The sequence below is a fragment of the Gavia stellata genome, chromosome 1, assembly GCF_030936135.1.
Source record: "Gavia stellata isolate bGavSte3 chromosome 1, bGavSte3.hap2, whole genome shotgun sequence".
Lineage (NCBI taxonomy): Eukaryota > Metazoa > Chordata > Aves > Gaviiformes > Gaviidae > Gavia > Gavia stellata.
The window spans coordinates 71,107,927-71,132,655 of NC_082594.1; the positions used below are offsets into that span (position 1 = coordinate 71,107,927).

The window sequence follows — 24,729 nt, forward strand, 5'->3', positions numbered from 1 at the left end:
CCCTGGGAACAGTAGCTGCTTCTGCAGCTAACTCGCTCACTTCTCGCAGACACCCCTTTCAGATCAAAACATCTGAGAAATAAAGCCTGACATGGAAAAAAAATCAACAAGGAATCATCAGAAGAAAAAGATGCCTCCTTGGCCAGACTCCATCGGTCTATTTCTGCTTGAAGCAGGGTCCTACTAAGAGAGACGGCAAGGTCAGACAGGAGATCAAAACTAAATGATGTGTTTATTATGAAGCACCAATTTTTGCAATTTAATTACACCACCTTTGCACTTTTATTTAGAGGTAGAAAATGTTCTCTGCCAGTGAGGCTACACAAAGCACGCTCAGTGGGCTTTAATCCCTTTTGGATTAAACCTGTCTAGAGGAATGTACACAGCCCCCTTGCTGGAGAGGTCTCAAGTCCTTTCTAGGCTCAGGAGACAAACAGCATCTTCTCCTACATTGATAAACTGAACTAGTTTGTGCACCATTTTCATGGCTCTTTTAGCACTTAGCTCAGCCGTGTGCTTCCCATTGCATATTTAAAGAGACTGAGCATAGGGGGAGAAGAACACTTTCCTGTTAGGCACAAGGGGAGCGTTCATCGTGGTTACAAGTCAGCTTAGAGTACAATGAATCCCCAGGTCCTTGCGCATTAGCACTTGCTGCCATAATCTGTAGTTTTAGGAGCTGGACTTTAAGACTGTATTTTAGCCAACAACTCCCTACACAATCACTCAAACTGCGCCTTGCAAAAGGAGCACTGTCAAGGGACTTATAGCAAACATTTTTGTCTCATTAAATGCTGGAGAATAACATTGCTATTTTATCTTTATATATACATATGCACATGTTAAGAAAGAGAAAGAGGAGGAGAGAGATCACGCAGGATAATCTCAAAGGCACAATACTATTTGTGGACCCGTAAACTAAAGAAAGAACCAGAGGGAGATTTTTAAATGCTTAAAAGTAGTTTGCATGTGCTACCCTGCACACATTCCTACAGCTGCAGCGCTAACTTGAAAGCCAAGCATCAGAACTTTTTCTTCTTTAAAAAAAAAAAGTAATCTACCTCTTCCACCTGATTTACTGCAAAACAGTTGCCAGCTGACTGATAACGGACAGTGGCTAAGGTCTGCCTACCATTCCCAAAGCAAAGGCTATAAATTTCAGCCTCTCTCTTCTCTGCACAGCCTGCCAGTTTTCACATAACTTGTTGGGACTTAGTATCTTTGGAATTTCTCCTCCTCGTTAAACTTTGCCGAAGTTGGCCAGCAGATCCAAGAGGTATTTGGTGGAAAAGAAGGAAGGACACACGCACTATCGCCGAGAAGCCTCATTTCCTTAGGAAGCCAAGATAAAAATATGGAATGTCGCAGCAAAATCAGGAGAAGCCCACAGGCAGGTGTGGTTTATGAAACTACAATTAAACACAGTCAAGAAAGATTACATTTCAAACAGATATATTCCCTTTTAATATAAACAGCAAATTAATTCTCCTGTCTTTGATCCTAATGCCCAAGCCAGGTTTTAAAGTGCACCTCTGAAAGACAGCAGCTCACACTGGACTTGGGATCTCTTGCTTGTCTATTCAGGAAGAAGGAATAAGCCTCAGAGGGGGGTTCAGCCTAGATACTTACTAAAATGAAAGCACAATGCTCTGTCACAGTCCTCGTTGGTTTTACTCCGCCCAAACTGGCAAGAACACACATGCTCTAACACTGTATTGACAGGGTTGCCTTGTTCTCCTTGAGTAGACAGTGTTGTCTGATTCACCAGGGGTAAATTGAGCTGTGCTGTGTGTCTGACAGAAATGATACAAAATGCAGCCCCATACTTTTTGCTGTTATCTGCACACAAAACATTTCTGTTTCCCATCAGAACTTGAATCTCCTCAGACAGCTTGAACAAACAGAGCTCAGCACTTGGGAAGGCAGTGGTGAAATGCCCACGTCGAGGCCACCAGCACGAATCTCCCCTCAGCTCGGAAGAAATGCTCCATCACTAGAAGTTGCGCAGGCTGTTATTGCTCAAATGCATGTCAGTGCAGGTATGACCGGTAGGTTAAATGTCACGATTGCGAAAGAATCCGCATGCTACCCACACTGAGCCTTCAGCACTGCTAGTGTTAGGGTCCAGATTTCCCCAACATAGATAGATGCTAGCTGTCATTCATATACAGACAAAATCACATTGGCATTAGTGGCTTCCTTGTCAATGCTAACAGCAGGTCTCCAGATGACTGCAGGTACCAAGCCTAAGGACTGAAGAAAAATAGGCACAGGATTACAGCGGGCATGAGTATTGCCCACTTGGACTGATAAACAGTGCCCAAAAGCTGGAATTCAAGCTCCTGTCCTACTCATTACAATGATGGTAACAGACATCAGTAGCTCACCTAGATGACTTACCCTTTCCTTCTGAGTGTGTCAATGCAGTTGCACCATCAGACCAAAGGAAAGAAATTTTAAAAGAAAAATTCCAGACTTGTCCAAAGAGCTCAAGACTTGCAGACAAACCTTCTTAACACACAATTCTGCCCTTCTGCCAATGGAAGTCAGCTGTAGCCTACACAGCCTTCTAGTTTCCATTATGCTCCAGTACTAAACATGTGCTCTCACATACTGATGAGCATTAATAGATCTCAGTGCCACAGCTGAGGAGTATATCCTGAGTATCATCTGTTGTCCTACAGCAGAGTGTTATCTGGTTTTCTTACAGCCAGGTAGGGAAAATTTTAAAGCTGTCTCCCCAAAACAAAGAGATTCTTCTGCACTCCAGATTACAGCAAAGTTCCCTTTATTGCACATCAGACCTGTCATAAGCATACAGATGAGGAGAAGGCAGGGGCAACACAGCTTTCTTTGCAATTTCTTAACACAGTGATCCATGATCAGCCTTGAGTATGAAGCCATCTCCTGGCCTCAGCTGAAAAGCCATGCAACAGGAATATTACTACACGAGCACCATGAAGCCTTTGCAGTCAAAGCTCTTTTGCTGTTGACAAATAGATGCTGGTGAGGCAGCAATGGTGCCCTCAAGATCTTCATGGCAAAAGGAAAAACATCTGTTTCTTCCAGCCTTGAAACAGTCAGGTTCCAAAACAAGCACATTAAAATATATAGAGCGGCATACACACAAGGACAACTGACGATAGGCTGTGCATGCAAACAGTCTTCCACTCAGGTGGAAATCCTGCACTAAGAAGAAACCGTATGCTGAAAAAAGCAGATAGAGAAACAAACATGTATAAATGTTTTACATCTCTTTTTTTTCCTCTCCTCATTGCCAGTTTTTCCCCCACACAGTATCAGCGTGAAGTTGCTCTTTGCTGGGACACAGCAATGTAGAGCCTTTGTGCTCGACACCAGCTCTCTCCAGTCAATCCATGTTGCGTATCAGTTCCCAAGCAGCTTGATAACAGCCACGGCTTTCTGCCCTGACCTCAAATCGCATGTGGAGTTCCCCAGTCAACCTCCCTCTTGCAGCCACATCAAACCTGGCATCCTCCCCTTCCCAAATAAGCTTCTCCAGCCCAACAGTCTTGCTAACCACCCCAGGACTCAGATGAAGAGAGTGAAAGTTTGCCCTTTATCCAAACTGGTGCCAGCACCGCTCCAGGAAAGTTTCCTGGATCACATCCAAAAATCGCAGACCTGACTCAAGCCGGGTGTTAGACGTATTTGCCTTGCTGGGAGATAAAAGTCTCTGCTCCTTGTATGCCTATAAGGACAAAAGGCTCTCCAGAGTTAAATGTCGCTCACTCTACTCTGTTAGGACTATGAGCTGGCAGGCTAAGCACTGCTCTGCCACCCAAGGACAGGAGTGCTGGAACATGTCTGACCCCATGAGCCCCCCTGCAAGGCCCTATGTGCAGCCCTCACCCTGAGGACGGACGGATAGGACCACCTCTGCCCAGCCCGAATGGGGGTCTCACAGAAAAACGGGCAGTACAGAGCTGACGGGGGCTGCAGCAGAGCCCGGTCCCACACAGACGTCAGCCAGCACTGCAGACCCTGCCAGCACCACAGGGCTGAGCCTCCTGGCATCAGAGCCATGGTAAAGCAGGGGGAAGAACTGTGCCAAGCTGCTGGGCAAGGGCATGCAGCAGAGGTAGGTGCGGGATCTCAAATTAAGGAGGCAAACAGTCAATTATACAAATGCTTTGCAGCTCAAAAAAGGCTGCCCCACTGGTTGCAAGACTACTGTAGCTCTTTTTGACCTCATCCCAAAGAGACCTTACAGTTCAAGGGACCACTCTGTCCAGCTCCGTTTTCCTCTGAACTGTAATTAATATAAAGTTCCCAGCAGGCTTTTTTTTTTCCTTTTTTTTTTTTGACCTAATCCCTGGAAGAGATCAGAAGTTAATCAGCTTCAGGAGAGACGGGACAGCAGGGCTGTCACATTGTAAATACCTTTCCTCTTCATTCCTTTTCCACAGAACGATTCCTTGTTTTGCCAAGTTTTGCCTTGTTTTGCCTTGTTTTGTAACTGTTTAAGCAAAGACTACAAAATTTTGTACAGACTAGTAGTAAGCAACCTCACATTTGAGGGACAAGCAAGCAGGGTGCCAGTATTCCCCATGGGAGCAATCTGGATTTTCAGGTCTCTGTTCCACTTTCCTCAATTCAGATCAAGAGGAAGGGTCATGGCAAAGGCTTTTGGTAACTCTGTTGGCTTCAGGTTTGCTTTGGCTAACTTCGCAGTGAGTACAGCCATGGACTGGTATGTAAGTACTTTATCAGGCAGCTGCACTAAGCCAGGTAAAGCCAGGTAAAGCAGTGCATTTATGTCTCCACAAAAAGGCCAGCCCATATTCAGCTTCTCCAGACTGGCTTGACCCCGTTCTGCTGCACAGTGCCATGAGGATCTGCCTTTCCCAGTCTTCTAGAGTGAGGCATCAACTTTTAATTTTTTTCCCTCCAAACGGATAAAAATCCACGTACTGTCTTTGCGTTTTCATGGGAAAAAAAGCACATAAAAGTTAGGGCAAACTTTTGGTGTTTATTATTTTTGTTTCCCCCTCATTTGTCTGCCTGCATGTGTGGGAACACACACACCTTTTTATTTATCTGCAGTCTTTCTGCAGACCGCTTTTGGGATGTCTTATGGACAATGGATAGATCATTCACATGGCCACAGTTTATAACACCATGTAGGCCATAAGATATAGGCTCAGAAGAATCAGTGACTTGCCTACTGCAAGAAAAAAAAGCAGTCAGCAGAGTCGGGGAGATGGAAATGAATAATAATTCGGGTAACCTTTCCAGTCTAGGTACAGGAGATGTGCCACGTTTCTCTGCAGGCCTGGAGGTTTTGGTTTGGGGTTGTTAATTTTTCTGCAGAGCACAATCAGAAAGGGCAAGGCAGGCAAGCACTAAAAGTAATCCAGCTTCTTTCGTAAATCAGCAGGATACAGTATCCAGTTGTTTACTTAGCATAATTTTACACAGACTAGACTGGACAAGTCATGAAACACTGGGCACAAGAGCTGAGAAATGCTGCTATTAAAAAGGCATGCGGAAAGCTTTCCCAAGGGATGCCAAGAGTGTGTGTGGGAAGAGGTAGGAGGAAGAAGCAGCAGCGGCAGGGGTTATAACAAACAGAAAAGAAGCAATTGTGATTTTCCCCCAAAATCAGTTACTAAACCTTTTAAAGAGAAAAGCATCGCCGGAAGGGGAAGAAGACAGGAGTGACACTGGAAACAACCGTGCAGCTGCAAAGAAAGCCCCCAGAAGAGTTAAGCAGAGTCAAGCCGTCTGTTTAGGGTGTAATGCAAGTTAAGAGCTTAGATGCAGGCAGATTTGCCAAGCAAGCTTTGCTAAGGTTTTAAACGTTATTTGCTTCAAAAGAAAATGGATTCTTCTAACTAAACAGTGACTGCCAAGTCTTCCAGTGTACTTGTGTTGCATCTGATAACATCAGTCACGGCTCACTACAGTGCTGCACACCAGTACGCAGCAAACAGCTCATGGAAACCTAACAGCATGGTCACTGAGTGGAAGGGGTCAACACGGACCTAACACCGCCTTCTCCAAAACAATGCCCCAAAAGGAACAGAGACGCTACAACAAAAAGATTAAAGACAGACTACAGGAATCTCTCAAATAATGCCTCCTCCCACAACACACGTGCAGCCTAAGATTCATCCTACATATGTGCATTTTGGAAAATAATTTTTAAAGCATGTATACACTGATAGTTCGTATTGTTCCCCTTTTACGGTCATTGGGCTCATTCCAACAACAGAATAGCTTTCAATTGATGAGGACTGGTGGGTTTTTGTTTTTATTTGTTCTACGTTCCAGTGAAATTTTTTCACCCTACTGTGCTCTAGCTTCGCCCTCAGAAAGTGAAAATAGGACCTACATATGCACCATTCTGTAGGAAGACTTACAGATCTTCAGATCTTACAGATCTTTTAAAGCTTGCTTTAGTGCTGTAGATCTAAAGATCTACATACAATCTTCTAAGTCTTCTTAATTTGTTTAGAGAGGAGGAAAGTGGAAGAGACAGGAAAGTTTTATGCACATCAACACCCCCCCGATGTTTCAGGCAGCAGTACTAACTAGTCATAATATATTCAAAGATCAAGCTGATATCTTCAGCCCACCTCCTCTTTTCTCATCCTTACCACCATTCTTTTCAAAATTAAAATCTGAAGAGAAAACCACAAGAAAAGCTGAGAAGGATGAAGAGCATTTCCACAGCACCATGCACATTACAGAGCTGTAATGTTTCTTCCAATGTCTCTAGTTGGAGGTTATACTACCTCGATTTCTTCATGCCAACCAAAACTTTTTAAGGAAAGCCTTCACTCTGACATCCCTCCCGTTCGGGTGATCAAACCTTTACAGCCTAGAACTGATGTAACCTCTCTGATCCTGAGCAATGTGTGAATTGCAGAACTGGGGCCTTGAAAACTGAAACTTTGGGGTGTGCCCACAGAGCATGCCAACACATTAGGCTTTCTAATTTGTTAAGCGTTTGGCGAAGCAAGCACTGGATCAGAAGTATCCCAGAAGAAAGTCTTGTGTCTGTTCTCAACGCAGGTCAGACAAAACAATCAGATATCTTCCACAGCACTGCTTGTATTTCATAGAATCACAGAATGGTTCGGGTTGAAAGAGACCTTAAAGATCATCTAGTTCCAACCCCCCTGCCATGGGCAGGGACACATTCCACTAGACCAGGTTGCTCAAAGCCCTGTGCAACCTGGCCTTGAACGCTTCCAGGGTTGGGGCATCCACAACTTCCCTGAGCAACCTCGTCCAGTGTCTCGCCACCCTCATGGTGAAGAATTTCTTCCTTATATCTAGTCTAAATCTATACCCTTCCAGTTTAAAGCCATTTAAGCAGAAAGGCATAACACTGCCAGTAAAACATGCCCAGAGGCACAAATCACCTAGAGCGTAAGTAGCCACTCATAAAAAAAAAAATCACAGTTTCAGTTTTGCGGAAGTTTCCACTCAAGCCTCTTTCCCCATGGGCATGGATGCAGTGTTACCATTAGCCTACAAGAGCAGTTCATCTAACTGTAGCTCTTGAAGCAGGCGGAGAAGGTAAATTTGAGGCTGTGGTTCCTTCAGCATTTCTTTCGGGGCAGTGCTGAGGGTGGCAGTCACTCCCCCTCCTGTACCCACGTTCTTTCCTCCCATGGTCCCCATAAGCTGTGCTGAGCTAGAACCAGGATGGAGCTGCACGGCCTGCCAGCAAAAGGAAGTGTTCATGAAACCATCCCTTGAGGAGCTGAAGCCATGGCTTGATGATAAGGCCATCTCTGGCAACAAATGTCAGTTTGTGCTACAGCCCCTTCTCCCCCATGGCCGCCCGCGGCTCTTTTCTAGTCTCATGCCACCTTCTTCATAGCGATGGCACGACTGTTTGTAATGTTGTGGGCTAAACTAAATCAATGAACCAATCCAGGTTATAAATAACTGGGGGAAAGAGAGGAGTGAGGGTATTTTTAACCTGGAACCAGGGCCTGTTCACTGATCCAGGTCACCATCTGGCTCCAGGGCAGTTCTGCCAGCACAAGTGTTGGGAAACAGGCAAGGAACCAGCAACCAAGAGTAGACAGGAATATCCGACGGCCACATCTGCCACTGAGAAAATGGTACATGCAACAGTATCACCCATGCCTGGTGTTAAAAAGTGGAGATGACTTAGAACAACTTGGAAGAATGTATACAACATTTTCAGCCTCCGCAGGCTCATTATTTTGAAGCAAAAACACACGAGCTCCACTGGTAGGAACGACAACACTTTTAAGCTGCATGGGGCTAACATCTCCAAACTTCTCCCTTTGACTGCCCTTCATCCCCTAAAAAAACATGAACTTGTGAGATAAAAGACAGACAGTGCCAATATACAACTAGCTCTTCAAAACCAGCCAAAAATTACAGAAAGTTTCAAAACATAAGCCATCTCCCACAACATGAGCTCAGCCATACTATAGACAGCATTTTTCAATTGTTTTCCCTTTGCTGTGCAACCTCTCCATTACAACTGTTTGTGATTAATATATGCTATTAAAAACAGAGGGCGCGTGCAGTACAGCCAATCTTAACGTTATGGAAGAAGCCTTCGTCATGCACAGTCCAGCAAGTTGCCCTGTGTAAAACCACTTCACAAATGGAAACATTTGCTCTGCAATTGTTGTGTGTCAATGTGTGGCACTGTGTGTCAATGCACCTTCATTCTTCCCTGGTTTGTCTGCTTGTTAACTGAAGCAAAAGAGCACTGCCTCCTCAAGAAGGCAGCCTTTGAAAATCTCCAGCTGAAAATTTATTTCTATCAGGCCATCTTACAAAGCAAGAACGTCTAGCTCTTGGCAGACACAACAGCATAAGTTAGAGAGCAGCAGTCAGACTGCCCATCGATCACAAGGAGATTCAGAGATAGGACTGAAGTCCTATCAGTTGACCTAACCCTGCTTTCTTGTTTTCCTCACTCTCCTGCCTGTTTACCCACCACACCCCAGCCACTCACCTAGAAGCTTGTGTCCAAGGCCATTTGTACTTGTTGGTGCCTATACACACACTAAAATATAAAACATTTTGCAGCAACACCCTTTTAGGAGTTTTACTTTATATAACCGGCTGGCTAAAGATCCCATGCTCTGTACAATGCACATGCATTAACATATTTTTTCCCCTAATACCTATATAAGATTGAGGAGTTCAGAAAAATAAGAAGCTTGGTTTGAAAGAGGCTCAACCTCTCTTCAGAAGTGCGTTATCAGTCAAGCATTGCAGATATCACACAGCAGGATCTCATTCGATTTTAAATCTGAAGCTGTTGTGTTAATTTGCGGGTGTAACTCTACAAAACACAAATGGAATCAACAGGGAAAAACCCATGGTCTTCCTGATCCATTTTGAAGACTTAATTTAAACTGATTGCTTTTTCAACAGCATAAACTGCAAGACATCTAAGGATTCAAATATAGGCATATATTTTTTATTTCTTTGGCTGGGTTAATTTCCCATCTTTCCCATCTAAAGCTCCACAGTAAATCCCCCGGGTCAGTTACAACTACTACTTTACACTGCTGAATTCTGCCAGCAATCTGTGCTCATCGTTCCTGCAGATGTTTCTGCTTTCAGACTTCTTGGAACTTTATTGGACCCATTCCTTTGAATAAATGTATACCCTTTTTAGGCTGCAAATGTACCAGGGAAACTACTGTCCTCTGCGTCAAGCAGCCTCCCCACCTTCTTTTTCGGTAAAAGCAACATGCTACATTTAGGAGAAAAAAGTGGGAAGCAGGGAATCTGACTTTTTTCCCTCTTCTGAGTAATTTCTGAAAAGGGAGTGCTACGTGTGCTTATATGTCCTGGCACCAGCCAAAGCAATCTGTGAAGGCCAGAGGCCCCTGCACACAAGTGCACATAAGTCTCGTAAAGAGCAGATGGACTCGAGAGGTCAGGTCCTGCAAACAGGAAGCAAACATTCACATGCAAGGACCATGCCCTTCAACATAAACACAAGGTAAGCCATATGCCATCTCTCATTATTAAATTTTACCCATATTCCTAATAAAGCAGAATGTTCCTCTACTCACCTCAGTAACGTCCATGACTTTGATGGCTGCCAGCTGACCCGTTTTGACATGCCGACCCTGAAGAAGAGAGAGAACTGTCAGCACCAGCACCTCACCCATCCTTTCAGCATACACAGAGCAAAACATTCAGAGGAGAGCTCCAACCACGGCGTTTTCCCCAACTGTGCTGGTCCCTTCTGATATTTCATATGAAAAAACAACAAATACTCTAGATGGCCAAAAACAAAGTTTCTTTTCAAAATGTTCTTATACAAATCTTAGAACCCATTTCTTTTTCTCCACATTAAAAGGATGATTATCAAGATTAAGCACAGACAGGTTACGTTCACAGCTTCTCTTCTGTTTACTTTAGCACAGCTCATAGTCAGTAATGATAGTTTATTAACATGCCAGAATAGTTAAACTCCATGTATTGCACATTTTATTTCTATGCACCAGTGCCTGGTACCTGGGTGACATATTACTAGGTAAATGCAAGCATGCTTAGGGGGTTACAAAAGGACATTTCTCTTCGGTTTGGTCTTCCCTAGTAAAAAAAAAGTGAGGTTTCTTCAAGTGATGCATCAGACCTGCAATAGCTCTCTTCGCCTGTCCCACGATAGCTAGACAAGAACAAGACGTCGTCTCCCTTCAGCTATGCCACCAGAAGGGTATGGTTTCTCAGTACAGCTGGAGCTGAATTAATAGATCCCAGCTCCTGCAGCGGGGAGCTTCTACCCTTCCTTCCCCTGCCTCCCTCCAGCCTCCTGTCACATATTTCTCCCCGGAGCACTGAGCTCCTTCTGGCACTCATCGGATCATATGATAAGCTGATTGAGATCACTAAAATGGCAGAAAGTTAACACAGAAAAAGCAAACTGCGGGGTGGGGCGGGGGACGGCAGCTCAGGAAATTAAACTGGTTTGCTCTGCATTCAGAGCAGAGCCAGAGCTGGCAAGAGGCGGATCGCACGGCTGGGAGGCAGGCAGCACCATGGGCCCCTCCAGCCCAGGTGGGCTGTAACTCGCCTCAGCTGGCTTCTGACAAAAACCATTTTTTCTCCAGTATATTTTTACACGAGGTGGGGCCGTATCAATTAGCTGTTCTGTTTTTTTTTTCTTTTCAAAACAGGCACTTAGAAATGGTCCTAGTATTGGTATTTTCCAGCTCTCCACTTAACAGCCAGCAGACTGCCCCAAAACCTCCATTCAAACAGGCTGGTCTCCCAATGCCTTTCCCAAGCATCATCCCCAAAGGCTCTTCTCTGAATCAGTCAAGCTCTCCAGCAAGAGGTATGCCCACTACACTTCACTCTTATCACAAATAATGATAAAAACCACAACAAAACATTTCACTAAAGTCACAGTTCCTTTACATTTCTCCTCACCAATTTCTAAGTTTCCTAGGCAGAAACCTGTACATAGCATCCACTATAACTGATGGACATCAATAGTGTACTTTTTTCCTGGCCTAACTTCTTAATCTCTTTACAGATTCTTTCGAGACTAGCACCGCAGAACTGAAGCACCCCAAACTACTACTGTCTTTGGAGAAATCTTGACCCCTTCACACCTTACGATGCTCTCCATGGAGGTAATGGCCAGGCATTGCTGGTGCATTAGAAAGGATGAAATGCTGCAGAACTCACAGCCTCCGCTTTCTTTCACAACTCTTATTGTGCTGCGCTCTTCCCTTATTAACCAATCCACATGCTTTCTATAAATAAATTACTGTACTCAGGCTTCTGCCGGCTCTGTAAACTCCCTTTATTGCATGCATTTCTTTTTACAGCTTGGTCTCAAGCTGGTTTCAATTTTGAAATCAAGTTAGGGTCATAACATGTGTGCAGTGGCCAAGACTGACCTCACCTTGACCTTACTACTTTTTGAACCAAAGTCTTTCAGCAAGCCCAGGAGAGATGCAACTCCAATTTCCCACCCTGGACCTCTGCCTAATGACAAAAGCCTGTGGTCTTCTCCTCTAGACCTACCATCCCACCAAGGGAGGAGGGAAAAACGTTTTACACCAAGGTGGAAAAATGAGTCCTCTCAGCTCTGCCCCTATTTTCCACAGCTCTGTGGAAGGAACTAAAAGGCCCAAGGACGTGGGGAAGCACTGTTTGAGGTACAAAAAGAATATCCTAAAGGTAAGAGAAGAACAAGGACATCTCAGAGGAAAAAGCTCACAACACTAAGGAGGACTGAGGAAGAAGAAACTTTCTAAAAAGAAGTGAAATATGGTTCACCATTCATTCTGCAGCAAAGCAGGGATGCTAAAATGGTGGCAGAAGAAGTGGCACACAGAAGAGCGAAGATGACATGTATTTTATGGGAAGCTTGCTCTATTTGACTTTTTAAAATCTACGAACTATTGGTGGGCTTGCTATTTCCAGAGAGAAGCCTGAAATTTGCCAGGGCTCAGCTTCACAGCTTTTCTCAAGAGGACGTCCCTCCCTGTGAGACTGGCCCACTCGGCATGACTAATGTGCACCAGCCCAACCGTCCTTCCTCTGCAGCTTTACGGGATGCTGCTGGTGCCTCCACTAGTCCCTATGGAAACCTGGGCCGTGACAGCTACAGCAGAGCGCAGCAATTGCTCGTGTTTCGCTTTGCTGTTTCTGCAGCGGGGATGGGAAAAGCTTCTCCAAAACCCTCCTAAGGGACTGGAAAACAAGGGAACTGCAGACTGTGGGAAGTGTGGGCTGCTCAGTATCCCAGGCCAAATTTAAACCCTGGTCATTTCAGAATATTGTTAAAAATTACTCCAAATACCTTTTTCATAATGTATGGAGAGTTCATATTCTAAGCATCTACAACATGGGGGAGTGGGGGGGTGGTGTGTGTGTGTTTGCATTACATTGATTCATATGAGAGACGTAAAAGAACATTTTGAAGCCACATTCTTTTCATTAAAAACATTTTTAGAAGGAGGGAAAAAGCAAACATCACAATCACAACATATAAGCATGAGCAGAGTTTCTGTTTGTTTGTTTATCTGCTTAACAGCTCTGCTCAAGAACAGACTTGTCAAACATGCTGGTATAATTTTGCTTGCAACATGAAACGGCTAAGCATTCCTGCTTTGGAAACTGATCGTCAGATTTTCATAGCCAGCTTTTGCTTTGGAAAAAATTGTCTGCATTAAAAATAATAATAATAAAATTGCAAAGTGGTTGAATGCGACAAAAGAACTTCAGAAGTTGTAGATTGGAGAAACCCTGCGAACTCAGTCTCCTGGGATTAAAATTTATTCAAATCCAACTCCCAGGGCACTTCATAAATGTGGTAACCATTAAGGCCTCATCCAGACACCATCTCAGCAACACCACAGGCTAACACTCCAGTGGGACAGCATTTTTCTTGCAGAAGGAGGTCCCTTTTTTAGTGCTGTCTGGAGTCACGGCCCCTTGGAGTGTCCCGGGTTCCCCCATCCCCAGGGCACAGGGCACACGGAGGTTCTTGCAGCTTTGTTTCTCCCGGCAAATTGCCGGCAATTACCGTCCCAGTATCTGAAAAACGCCATGAGATTGCAAAAGGCGCCCCATGCTAACTGAAAACAGCAGTTTCTTAAAATATTGCTAGATACCAATTACCAGAGGCTGGGGATCACAGGATAACTCTCCCCTGGCCAGAAAGTTAAGTATGGATATGAAATATGCAATGAAGATGACAGCAACCTACATGCATCTTCTTAAGCGTAAGATGACTGTCTCCAGAGCCAATGGACTGAGGAGGCTGCAGAGGTTGCACTGTGTAGTAGCAACAGGTAGTAGAGGCTACATCATCCCAGGAGCCAGAGTTTGCCCCTTACAAGGTCTCGGGCTGGGGGCCATGACAAAATATCAGCACGGTCAGCTGAGCCTGGCCCCTACTCCCACGGAAAAGAGCCCACCAACATATTCCCCTCATTTAGACCATGTTAAGATGTTTATCGATCAAAATTTCCAAACTCCTTGTCATTTCTTACACATCCTCCCCGCCTTTTCTTCCCTCTTTTCATGAGGGAAATTCATACTAAAGCACTTGTTTATCCTCCTAAGGTAGTAATATAAGAATATTTTTAAGACCACTACTGCACCATTCTATTTTCAAATGGCCTGTTGGGATGAGCAAGTCAAAGGAGTTGAGCCTGCTGACCCCAAATCTTGCCCTGTTTCTTCTCATGCAGATGACAGAAACTTCATTTACATATGGAGGGTTTTAAAATACAGCTCTTCTCACCAACACAGCAACACTGCAGCATTTAACTGGATCTTAAACTGAATCCACTACTTAAGCATATTCCCAGTCGTGTCTGATAGCAATATGCTGTTTATTTCTCATCTCAGTGGGCTTTATGCATGTTGAAAAGCAGAGGGGACAAGGGGAATCCTTGGTAGACTGCCAAGATCTGCAGAACATTACAAATTTCAAGCCTACCCACACTCTTCAAGTCAGTTCATACACCTACTTCTTGCCTCTTTCTTCCTCTGCACACATTATTACTGTAAATTTTTTCTTTTTGAAAGGTTCAAAGGCAAGTGGTGCTATGTGCTGTTTTTCATGGTGCCTTTTTTTCCCCCAAGATGCCTTAATGTTATCAAAGAACTACGCAAATTAAATGCAAAAGAAATCCTAGCAGCTCATTTACCTCCTAACCGCCCCCCCCCAATTATCCAAGATATGTATTCCACAGTAATGCAATTCTCTTACTAACACAGTTTCCAGCCTGTGTTTTAATGTGCCTTTTGCGGGACTGTTCCTGGAAGCTTGCTCCCCAGCTAAGTGGCATGGAAGGAGAATACGGGGCAACATCACACATTAAGAAAGGTAGGCAGCACACGTGATTCATGACTTGCAAGCTTGGATCATCCTGTGCAATTAAGTCTTTGGAAAACTTCTCCAACCACCCAGTATCCTATGCTGACAGTTCTGGAAAGAAGAGCAACTAAGTTGGAAAAAAATCTACTAATTCACGTTTCAGTTGCTGCAACGTACACAGAAGCAGCAGGCTAGATTTAAACATTCTATCAAGTGAAAACTCACCATGGTACCACCTTTTAGTAGTGCTGTACAATGCCCCCATGCCAAAATTAACTTTTCAATTTGCTTCTCATTTAGTTGACTCCGAACTCCTACCAGCCTGAGGCAATAGGCCATGGAGCAATACTCTGCTATTAGGTTACACACACCAGTCCAATAAATGATACCTTATTATTCCAATGCATGTTTACCATCAGCTCTTTTTGCCACTCGCCAACACAGGAAGTTGCAGATCAACCAACTTTGCACTGCGAATACTTGGACTCTACAAGGCGTTTCTTCCCACTCCCTGGAAAGACTAGGTCTACCCTGTGAAAAGCGATGGGAGTAATGCTTGCGGTGGAAACAGAACATGCATTTTTGACAGGCTAAAAGACAGAATGGCACAAAGTGAATGCAACCTCCCTAGTTAAAAACAAATAATAAAATATAAAATGTTCTTAAGCAAAAAGTCTACCTAGTTGCGTTTGTAGCCAAAATAATGCTGTTCCTACTGATACAGTGTTTTGTAAGCTAAATAATCATAGGCTCCAGCGATGGAGATAAATTTGTAAAGAAGGGATAATGTTCATCTGTCATGGAAGCTCCTTCTAGAATAAAAATCAGCAAACCACCTCAGTACAAAAGCCTGGCAAATCACTGCAGAAACACATGAGCAGAAAAAAAGGCCAACATCAATGTTCTTTCTTCCTGTTAGTTGATTTCTAAACCCAAACCAACCAGAAGCTATTGAAGACTCCCACTGTTTAAGTCAAAGACAGGACAGGGTTCTGTGTTTTCCCTCTATCTAACTCTTGACATCAAATGCCTGGAAAGCAAAATAGAAAACAACATACTCTCTATCCTGCTTTAGATACCCACAGTCTTGCTAGCTGCCTATTGAAGAAATAATAATGACAATTTACTCATGCATAGTACTGCATTCTGTGAAGTATGAAAGACACACAGTTATTATCAGTCCTGCACTTCCAGAGACAGAGTGAAAACATGTTACCCGCTAGCAAGGAAAAAGAGAGCCCTATGCACTGATTTTTTACTTCAATTGCTAGTTTTGTGGTAGCTTTCCCACTCTGAAAGATGCTGGACATACATTACACAGAGGCATTTCCTTCTCCCAAACAGCTCATTGCCTAAATAGGAAAAAGGAAAGAAAAGAAAAGAAAAAAAAGGATGGTGGGAAAACCATGGCAGAGAGCCACTATCAATTTTCCCAGGATCACAACAGGTCAATGGCAGAGCTCAGAGTTACGACGCATCTCTGCTTACTCCCAGCACTCTGACCCAGCACCCTGGCTGCTGGATCAAGCTTTGCTGCTCTGTAGGTGGCCATCCAGAGCTTCCTGCCCCAGATTCGATGATGCTTCTACAGGGACACTTCAGCTAACCGGCTTGAGGCACCAGCCTGGAGAACACCCTCTTCAAGAGCCATCCTCAAAGTCATCATCCCATCCTTCCAGCCACCACCAGGCTATGTCCAGATCTAGTGACCTTCACTAAACACACTATCACCCCTTTTCTCTTATAATGGACTCCCCACTCTCAGTCCTCTCCAAAAAGAGAAGAGCTGCCTCTAACCTTATTATTGCTTGTACTTTTTTCTTGTTTTACACTTACCTAGGTAATTCAGTTGGGACATTACTGAAAGACATGAAAAAAATTATTTAAAAAAAAAAAACTGAAACAAAAGAATGAAACCAGAGTGGAGGCATACTTCCCACGCAGACACAGTTGGCTCAGAGTACCTTTGGCTTCCTCTGGAAACATCAGCTAAAATCTGCTGTGTCCGGCTCTCATTCAAATCAGTTCCTCACCCTACCCTAACGGCTTTACCAGTCACTAAATCCACCCCTCCTAACATTGATTTGCCTCTTTGGACCCCCTGCAATGTTCTCTTTTATGCAGAACAATTTCTTTCTGGCAACTATAATTAAAAACAAGCCAGATGGAGAACATCAAGAGAAGAAATTTAGACCAAAATGGTAAAACATGTTCTTGTAGATACAAGATTACATGGGCTACAGATACAGATGATTTCTCATTTTACACCTCACCAGCCACTTTCATCACCAAAAACTTGGTTGGATCTTGGCCACCAACTGAAGGAGGGGCAGGCCCAGTTTGGTGCTGTGGCCATAGCAAATCCCTGCAGCCGGGCCGGCGTTAATGAGGTTGAAGGGGACCACCACAGGTCGCCAGAGCAAGCCCTGTGCTCGCCAGGTGCCATCCCACCATCACAGCCACCCGGAGCCACTTCCAAGAGACGTGCACCATGCACTGCTTCCACCTCAGACCAAGCGTGGCCCAAACTAACCCAGCAGGGTCGCTGGGCAGGCGGACGGGGGCTTCGACACAATGCAGGCACCTCCTCAGTTGAGCAATATGGCAGATAAAGGGCAGAGTCTCCAGATCGCTTCTGCAGAGTAACACTGAAATAAGCCTGGATGAAAAGAGCCTGGGGCCACTTCTCTTCGTTTGATTTTTAAATGACTTCGTATTGACATTTAACTCATCACCCCTGGACAGGCAAACCTGAGCTTTCCCACCGAGAACGGAGCAATGTGCACCTTGTGACCAAGGCCCTCTGCAAACCCAGGCAAGCCTGGGCCCATTTCACTCCGCTCACTGCTGAGAAGCTGCTGAGAAACCACCTCGGTGATGGGCACACGCCTTCTGAAACATGAGGAGAGATGCCCCTGATGAATTTAAGTATTTTAGCATTAGGTACATAGAAATGCCACAAAAGACATACTTTCCTTAGGAAAAAAAAAGATCAAAACCATAGTTGGTCCCTGCCCCCTCACGCACCAATGCTGTTGTAAGCAGCCTGCAGTCTCTTGGGCGACGTTGTCGGAGGTCGTATGCCACGAGAGGAGGAAAACCAAGACCACGCAAACCCTACCAGCCTTGCTGCATTCAGTCTGCTGCTGAAAACAGCGGCGGAAAGAGCCACAGAGCTGCACGCAGCTCCGTAACCAACACCAGCCAAGAAAGAGGCGACGGCTGCCCCAGGCAGCAAGGGGACAGTGTCCCTCACCAGCTGGCATCTGGAAGGCACAGACAGCATGCATTCGGCTACGCCGCTTCGGGGGCCTGGCTGCCCGAGACATCATCCCACAACATCCACCAGCCTCCCTCCCAGCAGGCACCAGGAGGGGTATTAAATAGAAAACAACTTCTTTAATTTCAGGTACGCTAAACAGATGAGGGAATTCTTTTGGAAGGTACAAAACCTCACTGTAAATGCAAAAGACATGGTGGGAGGGGAAGGGAAAAGGGAGAACGATTGGCTCCACTGCTTTTATTTCCATTTTTAATATATTTTTGGGTTTGCTGTTGTTGATTCAGTCTGCTGGACAAGGAGTAGCCCAACGCACACACTGTTACGTTCGGCCGTTCCTACCGAGAGGGTCCCGCCTTTTGTCTAAGCTGCACCACAAGATGCTAACAAACACACCACGTGGGGAGGATCTGAAGCTATCACTGGACAGTTTAATATTAATGATGAGCACAGGGAAGGAGAATTATTTTCATTTATGCCATCCCAGTGGAACAATACAGCCGAGCAGAGCAGGGAAGTCAGCTGCGTAGTGAGTTTTATTTCAACACGGTTAAAATGAAAGATTTCATATCCACGACCTTTAAAAAACTCCAGAACATTAGCAGTAAGGGAGAAAAGTTAATGAACTCTTAAATATACTTTACATATATATATGTGTGTGTGTCTATATAAAAATACATTTCAATTCCAGTCCAACTGTCAATACTCTTCCAGTGCTACAACACACAACAAAGAAGGGCTGGACGGTGTGGTTTAGGGCTTTTTGCTTTTCCTACTGAGGGCAGACACTGGTTGGCATCTCTTTATTTAGCCATTACAAACATCATCAGTGCCACTTCCAGTTAGTCACATCTCCTCACCATTACGGACTACAGAGCCATAATTTACTAAGCAGCAAGCGCTGAAACTAAAATGCATCTTCTAGGGCACCAGATATGCTGGGGGAGTGCTACAAGAGAAGGCATTCTTAAAAAGGATCACACCAGCCAGTGTAGCAGCCACACAAACAGGGATCGTGTTTTATACTGTGACCCTGTACATAAGAGCAAATTAAGAAATACTTTCCCAACTTGTTTGCAAGATGCAAAACACACATTTAGCCTAAAGTTATATGTATTTTAATTAAATGAGGACTTGCATCAGAAGACTCTTTCCAGCATTTTTATCTTCTGATACCCTGCCAAGTACATCTGTGATTCTAAAGGGGGAAAAAAAAAAAACCCACACCAACAAAAAACACCTTGTCCTTGAGAAACTGGCACGTGGCCAGTGAGTTATCTGTAAACAGCTTTGTGTCCACATGAACTATTTTCAAATACTCAGGCAGTATTTTCAGACCTCAAACTATTTCTGCTTTGTCAGCACGGGAGCCTGACTCAGAAATCCAAGCCTGTGCTAACAACCTTTTCTGTACCAGACTTGCCAACAACAAAAAACCAACCTCAGAGGTCGCGGTGCCCTTAATTTATTTATTTAGCAAAAGGAGGACCAAAATGAACACCATTTCCCCTCGTTTGCTACCTGGGTAGTATTTAAGTTGCATTCGCAAAGCCTGTGGCCATCGTGTTTATTATGTGAAAGGGCCACACAACAGAAAAGCCATTATGCAACATACTCGGCTCGCAGGTTAATCCATGGAAAAGCACGGCATTCATCAAGGAAACGGAGCCTGCTCATTCTTTGATTATTACTTTTTACCGAGTACTCAAGAAAACACCAAGTGCCTCACAAAAACTAGTCAAAACACGTTCACCGCTCTTAAATAGCACACTACGGGCCTTCGCAGACCAAGTTGTGGAAAACAAAAAGGGAAAGAAATTCCTCAGGAGGACTTGTAAAGCAAGCCCACGGCGCTGCTGCCATTGCAGCCGGTCCCCACACACCCTGCAGTGTGCTCAGGGCACAGGTACAACGCAGATTAAGCAAAAGTTTTTTTGGTGCAAAAGGATTTGTAAGATTTTAGCCCCAAATACACATGCCTTCTGTAACTGTAGGTAGGATATACATTGCAGGTTTTTGGTTTGTTTTTTTTTTTTTTTTTAGCATTTCTAATAACAATTGCACTTGGGGGGCGGGGGGAATCTTTTCTCATGACACCACACAGAAGTTTTATTCAGCTCGCAATCCAACACCAGCTATTCCTGCAGACCACAAGTCACTACTCTGGAGCACAACTGTCATTAGATGTAATATAAAAATTGTTAGTTGGAAAGGCCAAGCTTTTGGTTGTAAATCATTCAGCAAACTGGAACAAATAGGACAACTCGGTATTGCCCCAGACTGCAAACGAGGAGTGAGGACCAAAATTCAGCTGTGGAGGACCACTAATACATTTTGTAACCGCTTATAGCCAGGCAGCTTATCCCAGCATCACCATCCATGAAACTTCTCTAATGCTGCACTGCTTCCCAGGCGGCAAAGAGGAAGGAAGAAGGGAGTGGCAAGTGCCTCAACCCCAAACAAGCCCCGGCACGGGCAGCAAGGCTGTTCCTCTGGCCCCACAAGCATCCCGGCAGCCACACTCAGGTGGAGGGGAGAGGCAGCGGGGACAGGGTGTGAGCCTGGACAGGGTCCCATCTCGCTGAGAGCAGATGCACAACATAAAGGAAGCAGGCAACAGGCCAGCCGTCCCAATGACTGCAGCAGTTTGACCATCTCCCGGCCCATCAGCTCATCTCCCCTAAATATAGATATGGAAATGGGAGACTGTAAACAGTTTGGACTGAAGTCCCAGCCCCCATCAAACCAAAAAAACTGCTCCAGCAATCGTTTAGCCCCGACTCAGGAGCACCCTACACGCCCCCAAGTTTCCATCCTCGGCTGGGTGTTTTCCAAAGAGGCAGTTGTGAAAGATCCCATGTATCTGCCCATACTCTGGTGTCTCCAAGAGCAGACACAGCTGACTGCAAGGGATGCACCCAGCCACATCTGGTTCGCAGCACAGCTGGAGCCAGCACACCGCCTCCTGCCGCGTGGGTCTTTGCAAAATAACAGGTTGCCTCAGTCACGGCGGCTCAGAGACAGACCCAGGTGGGGAACAACCCAGAAACCTCCAGTAAGAGGGAGCAGTTTCTGGTTAGGGATTCACAAGTGAAAACACTGCTTAATCCTACTCAGAATTCAAACTCAAAAATTTGTAATCCTACAAACAGAGATATACATAATGCTAAAGCTGTAGACAAATCTAATCTCTTACCATTCCTTTCCACCGCTTCCAACTTTACTAAAAGGAGTGGAGAGGGGGACTGGAAAGAAACAAATTTTTAAAAATGTAGAAGCCTTCCACTTGTCTTAAGGTATTTGCTCAGTCATGCTTTCCTAGGATGTCTGCAAACCTACCTACAGAGGAAGGTTTGAGCTACGCTGCCTCAAAAGCTACCTACCATTTACACAAATCACCACTTGCATCTGGAAAACAGTCATGTTAAAGACAATCAGCTACTCTGACCAAACGCTACAGCTATGACCTAAATACATTATGTGGTATGGTGGTGCAGAACAGCAGTTCCTAGAATTAAGCAATCTTCCAATTAAGTGTCATGCACTGAAAACAAAATTAAATCAGCTGTGATGCTGCCCTACTACTTCTTCTACTCCCTTCTCCCCACATCAGGGAAAGAAAACAAAATCCTTTCCACCAGTCTGAATGCGGTATCACCAGTGGGACTGGATTTCCAAGATGCTGGGGAGGGGTCTACGTACGCCAGCTGTGCCTGTCCCAAATTACAGAACTCTGAGGAGAGCTAAAACAAAGTAATTATTTTTTAAATTGTAATAAAACTGGATTTCTGAAAGTTCCAATGCTTTTAAAGTTTGCCTTTTAAATTTACAGCCACTTGTCTCATTACTGAAAGAGCATTACAGTTTATTATAATCATGTGTCTGCACTGAAAACATCAATACACCATGCTGGAACTGATTGCTCAATTATACAATGCACAGCTATTGCAACTTCTGTCAAAGTAGAATTCATAACAAGTCCAAGGACTTGTCTTTCAAAACATGAGCGAGAGTAGAGTAATGCTTAACACTTAAAGCAATTTCACTGAACCAATGGATCACCAGGAGAAGCGCATACAAGACAAGATTTGGTGCAACATGCTGTCAATTATGGGCCGTGTTTGAAGGTACGCACATACACAGACGCATATTTATGCCAAGTGTGGGGCAGCCCCGTCAAACACACAGCTGAATTAAGGGCTGACTATGGTACGATGCTCTGAACCTGGGCACCAACCACCGCTTCACCACCCACATCACCCACCCTGGGTGACAAATCCCTGACGGAAGTCGGAATCCCATCCCACCCACCAGCCCAGTAGGTGAGGGTGCTTCACCACCCAGGGAAACTACTCAAATCCAGAAACTACAGGGCATCAAGGGAAGGAGGGCCAGGGGCAGTCATCAAGGCGCAACCCTATGTGACCCCTGGCAGCCCCAGCTCCGTCAAAGTTGTGCCAAGATACTGCTCCACTGTCAATGAAGGTGAAAAACACACACACACACACACACCCCAAAACACGTTTTCCACCAGCACTCACCTCTGCCTGACTCTGTCTATGGCAGGGAGGCAGGCTCCTACAACTGACTCTTTCCAAGGGAAAGCTGGTGGGTTTCTGACCCTCCCAGGAAGGCACCTGCTGCAGCTACACACAGCCTGACGGAAGGCAAGCCTTTGTCCCAAAGGTCTTACTCTACCTAGATTACAGCCTGGGAAGGTGTTTTAAAAACAAGTAAAAAGAACAGGCAGCGTTCTTGTGGTACTCTTACTCCTCATCCAGCTACAGCACATCTCAAACACAGATGCCTGGAAAGAAAATAAACAAACAAAACCGGGCTCAAAGCCTCCAATGAATTTCCATTTGAAACATCAAGAAAACCCCAAAAGCTTAATTTGATATTGCGCTGGCCTTGAGCTCAAATAAACATGAGCATTCAAAGCTGGAAGCATGAAAGATGCCCAGTACTGAAGAAAGAAGGGCAGAAGTTCATACCTTCCACCAGTGAAAAGCTACAGAGGCTTCCTTTTCTGATTTTTGCCACAAACCCTAAGCGCAACCAAGAAAGAAGCAAAGCTAACAGGATCAGAAGGAAAATCATCCAAGATCCAAATAATTAAGCTAACGGGCTGTAACATTCAAGATTCTGCAGGGAGCACAGAGCAAGAGTTCCTCAATACGCAACCGAACGGCTGAGGCAGAGAAAATAAGCAAATGCAAGTTACTGACTGGCAAATGCCAGCACTCCGTTTTAGCAAAATTAGCACGTGCTTAATTTTATTTTAATTTATTTTGATGACTCTGCTTTTTATTTTCATTTTTTACTAATGTTTCAGTAGCTTACAAGCCATCTTCTGTACACACTTAAAAACAGATAATGCACAGCTTCAATTTAGTCTGCTCATTTGTTTAAGAATTTCAGGAGAAACTATTCCAAAGCAAAAGGAAAAAAAAGAAGAAAACTAACATTTCTCCCTTATGTGAATAAACCTGTAGCTAAGAGAGATTTAATCTACTTAATTATACTGTTTGCCACTTGCATTTATAGTTAGCATTGAAATCAGTGGGTGAAATTCAACAAGAAGCAGCAAGCGAGAAAAAGCAAACAGTCTAGTTGACTGCTACATGAAAATCTTCAAGATCCATCCTTAGCTTCAGTAAAAGCAACTGAAAGTGATCAGGAAAACCTGCTAGTGTGAATTCAAAGTAGATCAGCTTTCCAGTCTTCATTTTCATGTTCATTGCAGGCAGAAGTTCATTTGTTCTACTTTTATGACTCCCATGAATGTGTCACACACTCTAACGGTAAGTACCCACTTACTAATGACAAGTTTTAGCTCTGCCTTGAGATAGAAATCATTCAAAGTACAGGCAAGTCTGTGCCAATATATTCCAAGCAAACAAACTAGAAGACACATGATATGCTTAAATCAAGTATGATTTCTTCAAGGAAATCCACTTAAAAAGGAGGCCTTCAGGCTACGTTTCTCCAGGCTGCCCTATGGAAGAGACCCAAGAGAGAGAGCGGGTCAGGAATACAGCAGAAAGGACAGACAAGCCCCAGTAAGCAACCAGGATAGAGATCTGCAAGTCCAGTTTGGCGTGGCCGCCCTGGGGAACCATGCCATGCTACGGCTTTGGCAGAGCCCTGGGAGGTAAGAGGTAACAACTGGAAACAAACAAGAGAGAGAGTATTTTTACTGCTGGATGGGTCAATGGCAAGGAAGCTGAAGATATGGCATGTAGGTGCAAGTACAGCCTTATCTTTCGTCTCTTCCTCCACCATCAGATCTTCAGCACTCCCAGCGATGACGACTCCCTTCATCTCAGAAAACAGGATCTCAAGTGAGAATACCTAATAAATTCAAGTATTGTTAGGATTTCATTTCCCCCAGCTAGAATCACCTCGTGAATGATGAGCAAAGCCTTTCTTTCTTCAATCAAGATTACCTGATACCGAATCGCATGAGACACTCACACGGCTACTGCTCAGGCAAGAGTGACGAGCAAACAAAAATCAACCGGGGAGGGGGGGAAACAACAGAGCTTCCTTCCTAACATCTCTACTCGCTTTAAACTCGCAAACTCAGACAAAGAAATCTATCTCATGGATATAC

At 44.5% G+C, this 24,729-nt stretch overlaps 1 protein-coding gene across 24 annotated transcripts in view; it reads right to left on the reverse strand.

Annotated features, from left to right (window-relative positions):
• Positions 1 to 24,729, reverse strand: part of MAP4K4 (mitogen-activated protein kinase kinase kinase kinase 4) — a 162,398-nt gene that overhangs the window by 75,592 nt on the left and 62,077 nt on the right. For all 24 annotated transcript variants that reach the window (XM_059835337.1, XM_059835442.1, XM_059835450.1 and 21 more), the window contains exon 3: positions 10,056 to 10,112. In XM_059835337.1, coding sequence (XP_059691320.1) covers positions 10,056 to 10,112 — 57 coding nt within the window. The remainder of the gene's footprint in view (positions 1 to 10,055; positions 10,113 to 24,729) is intronic.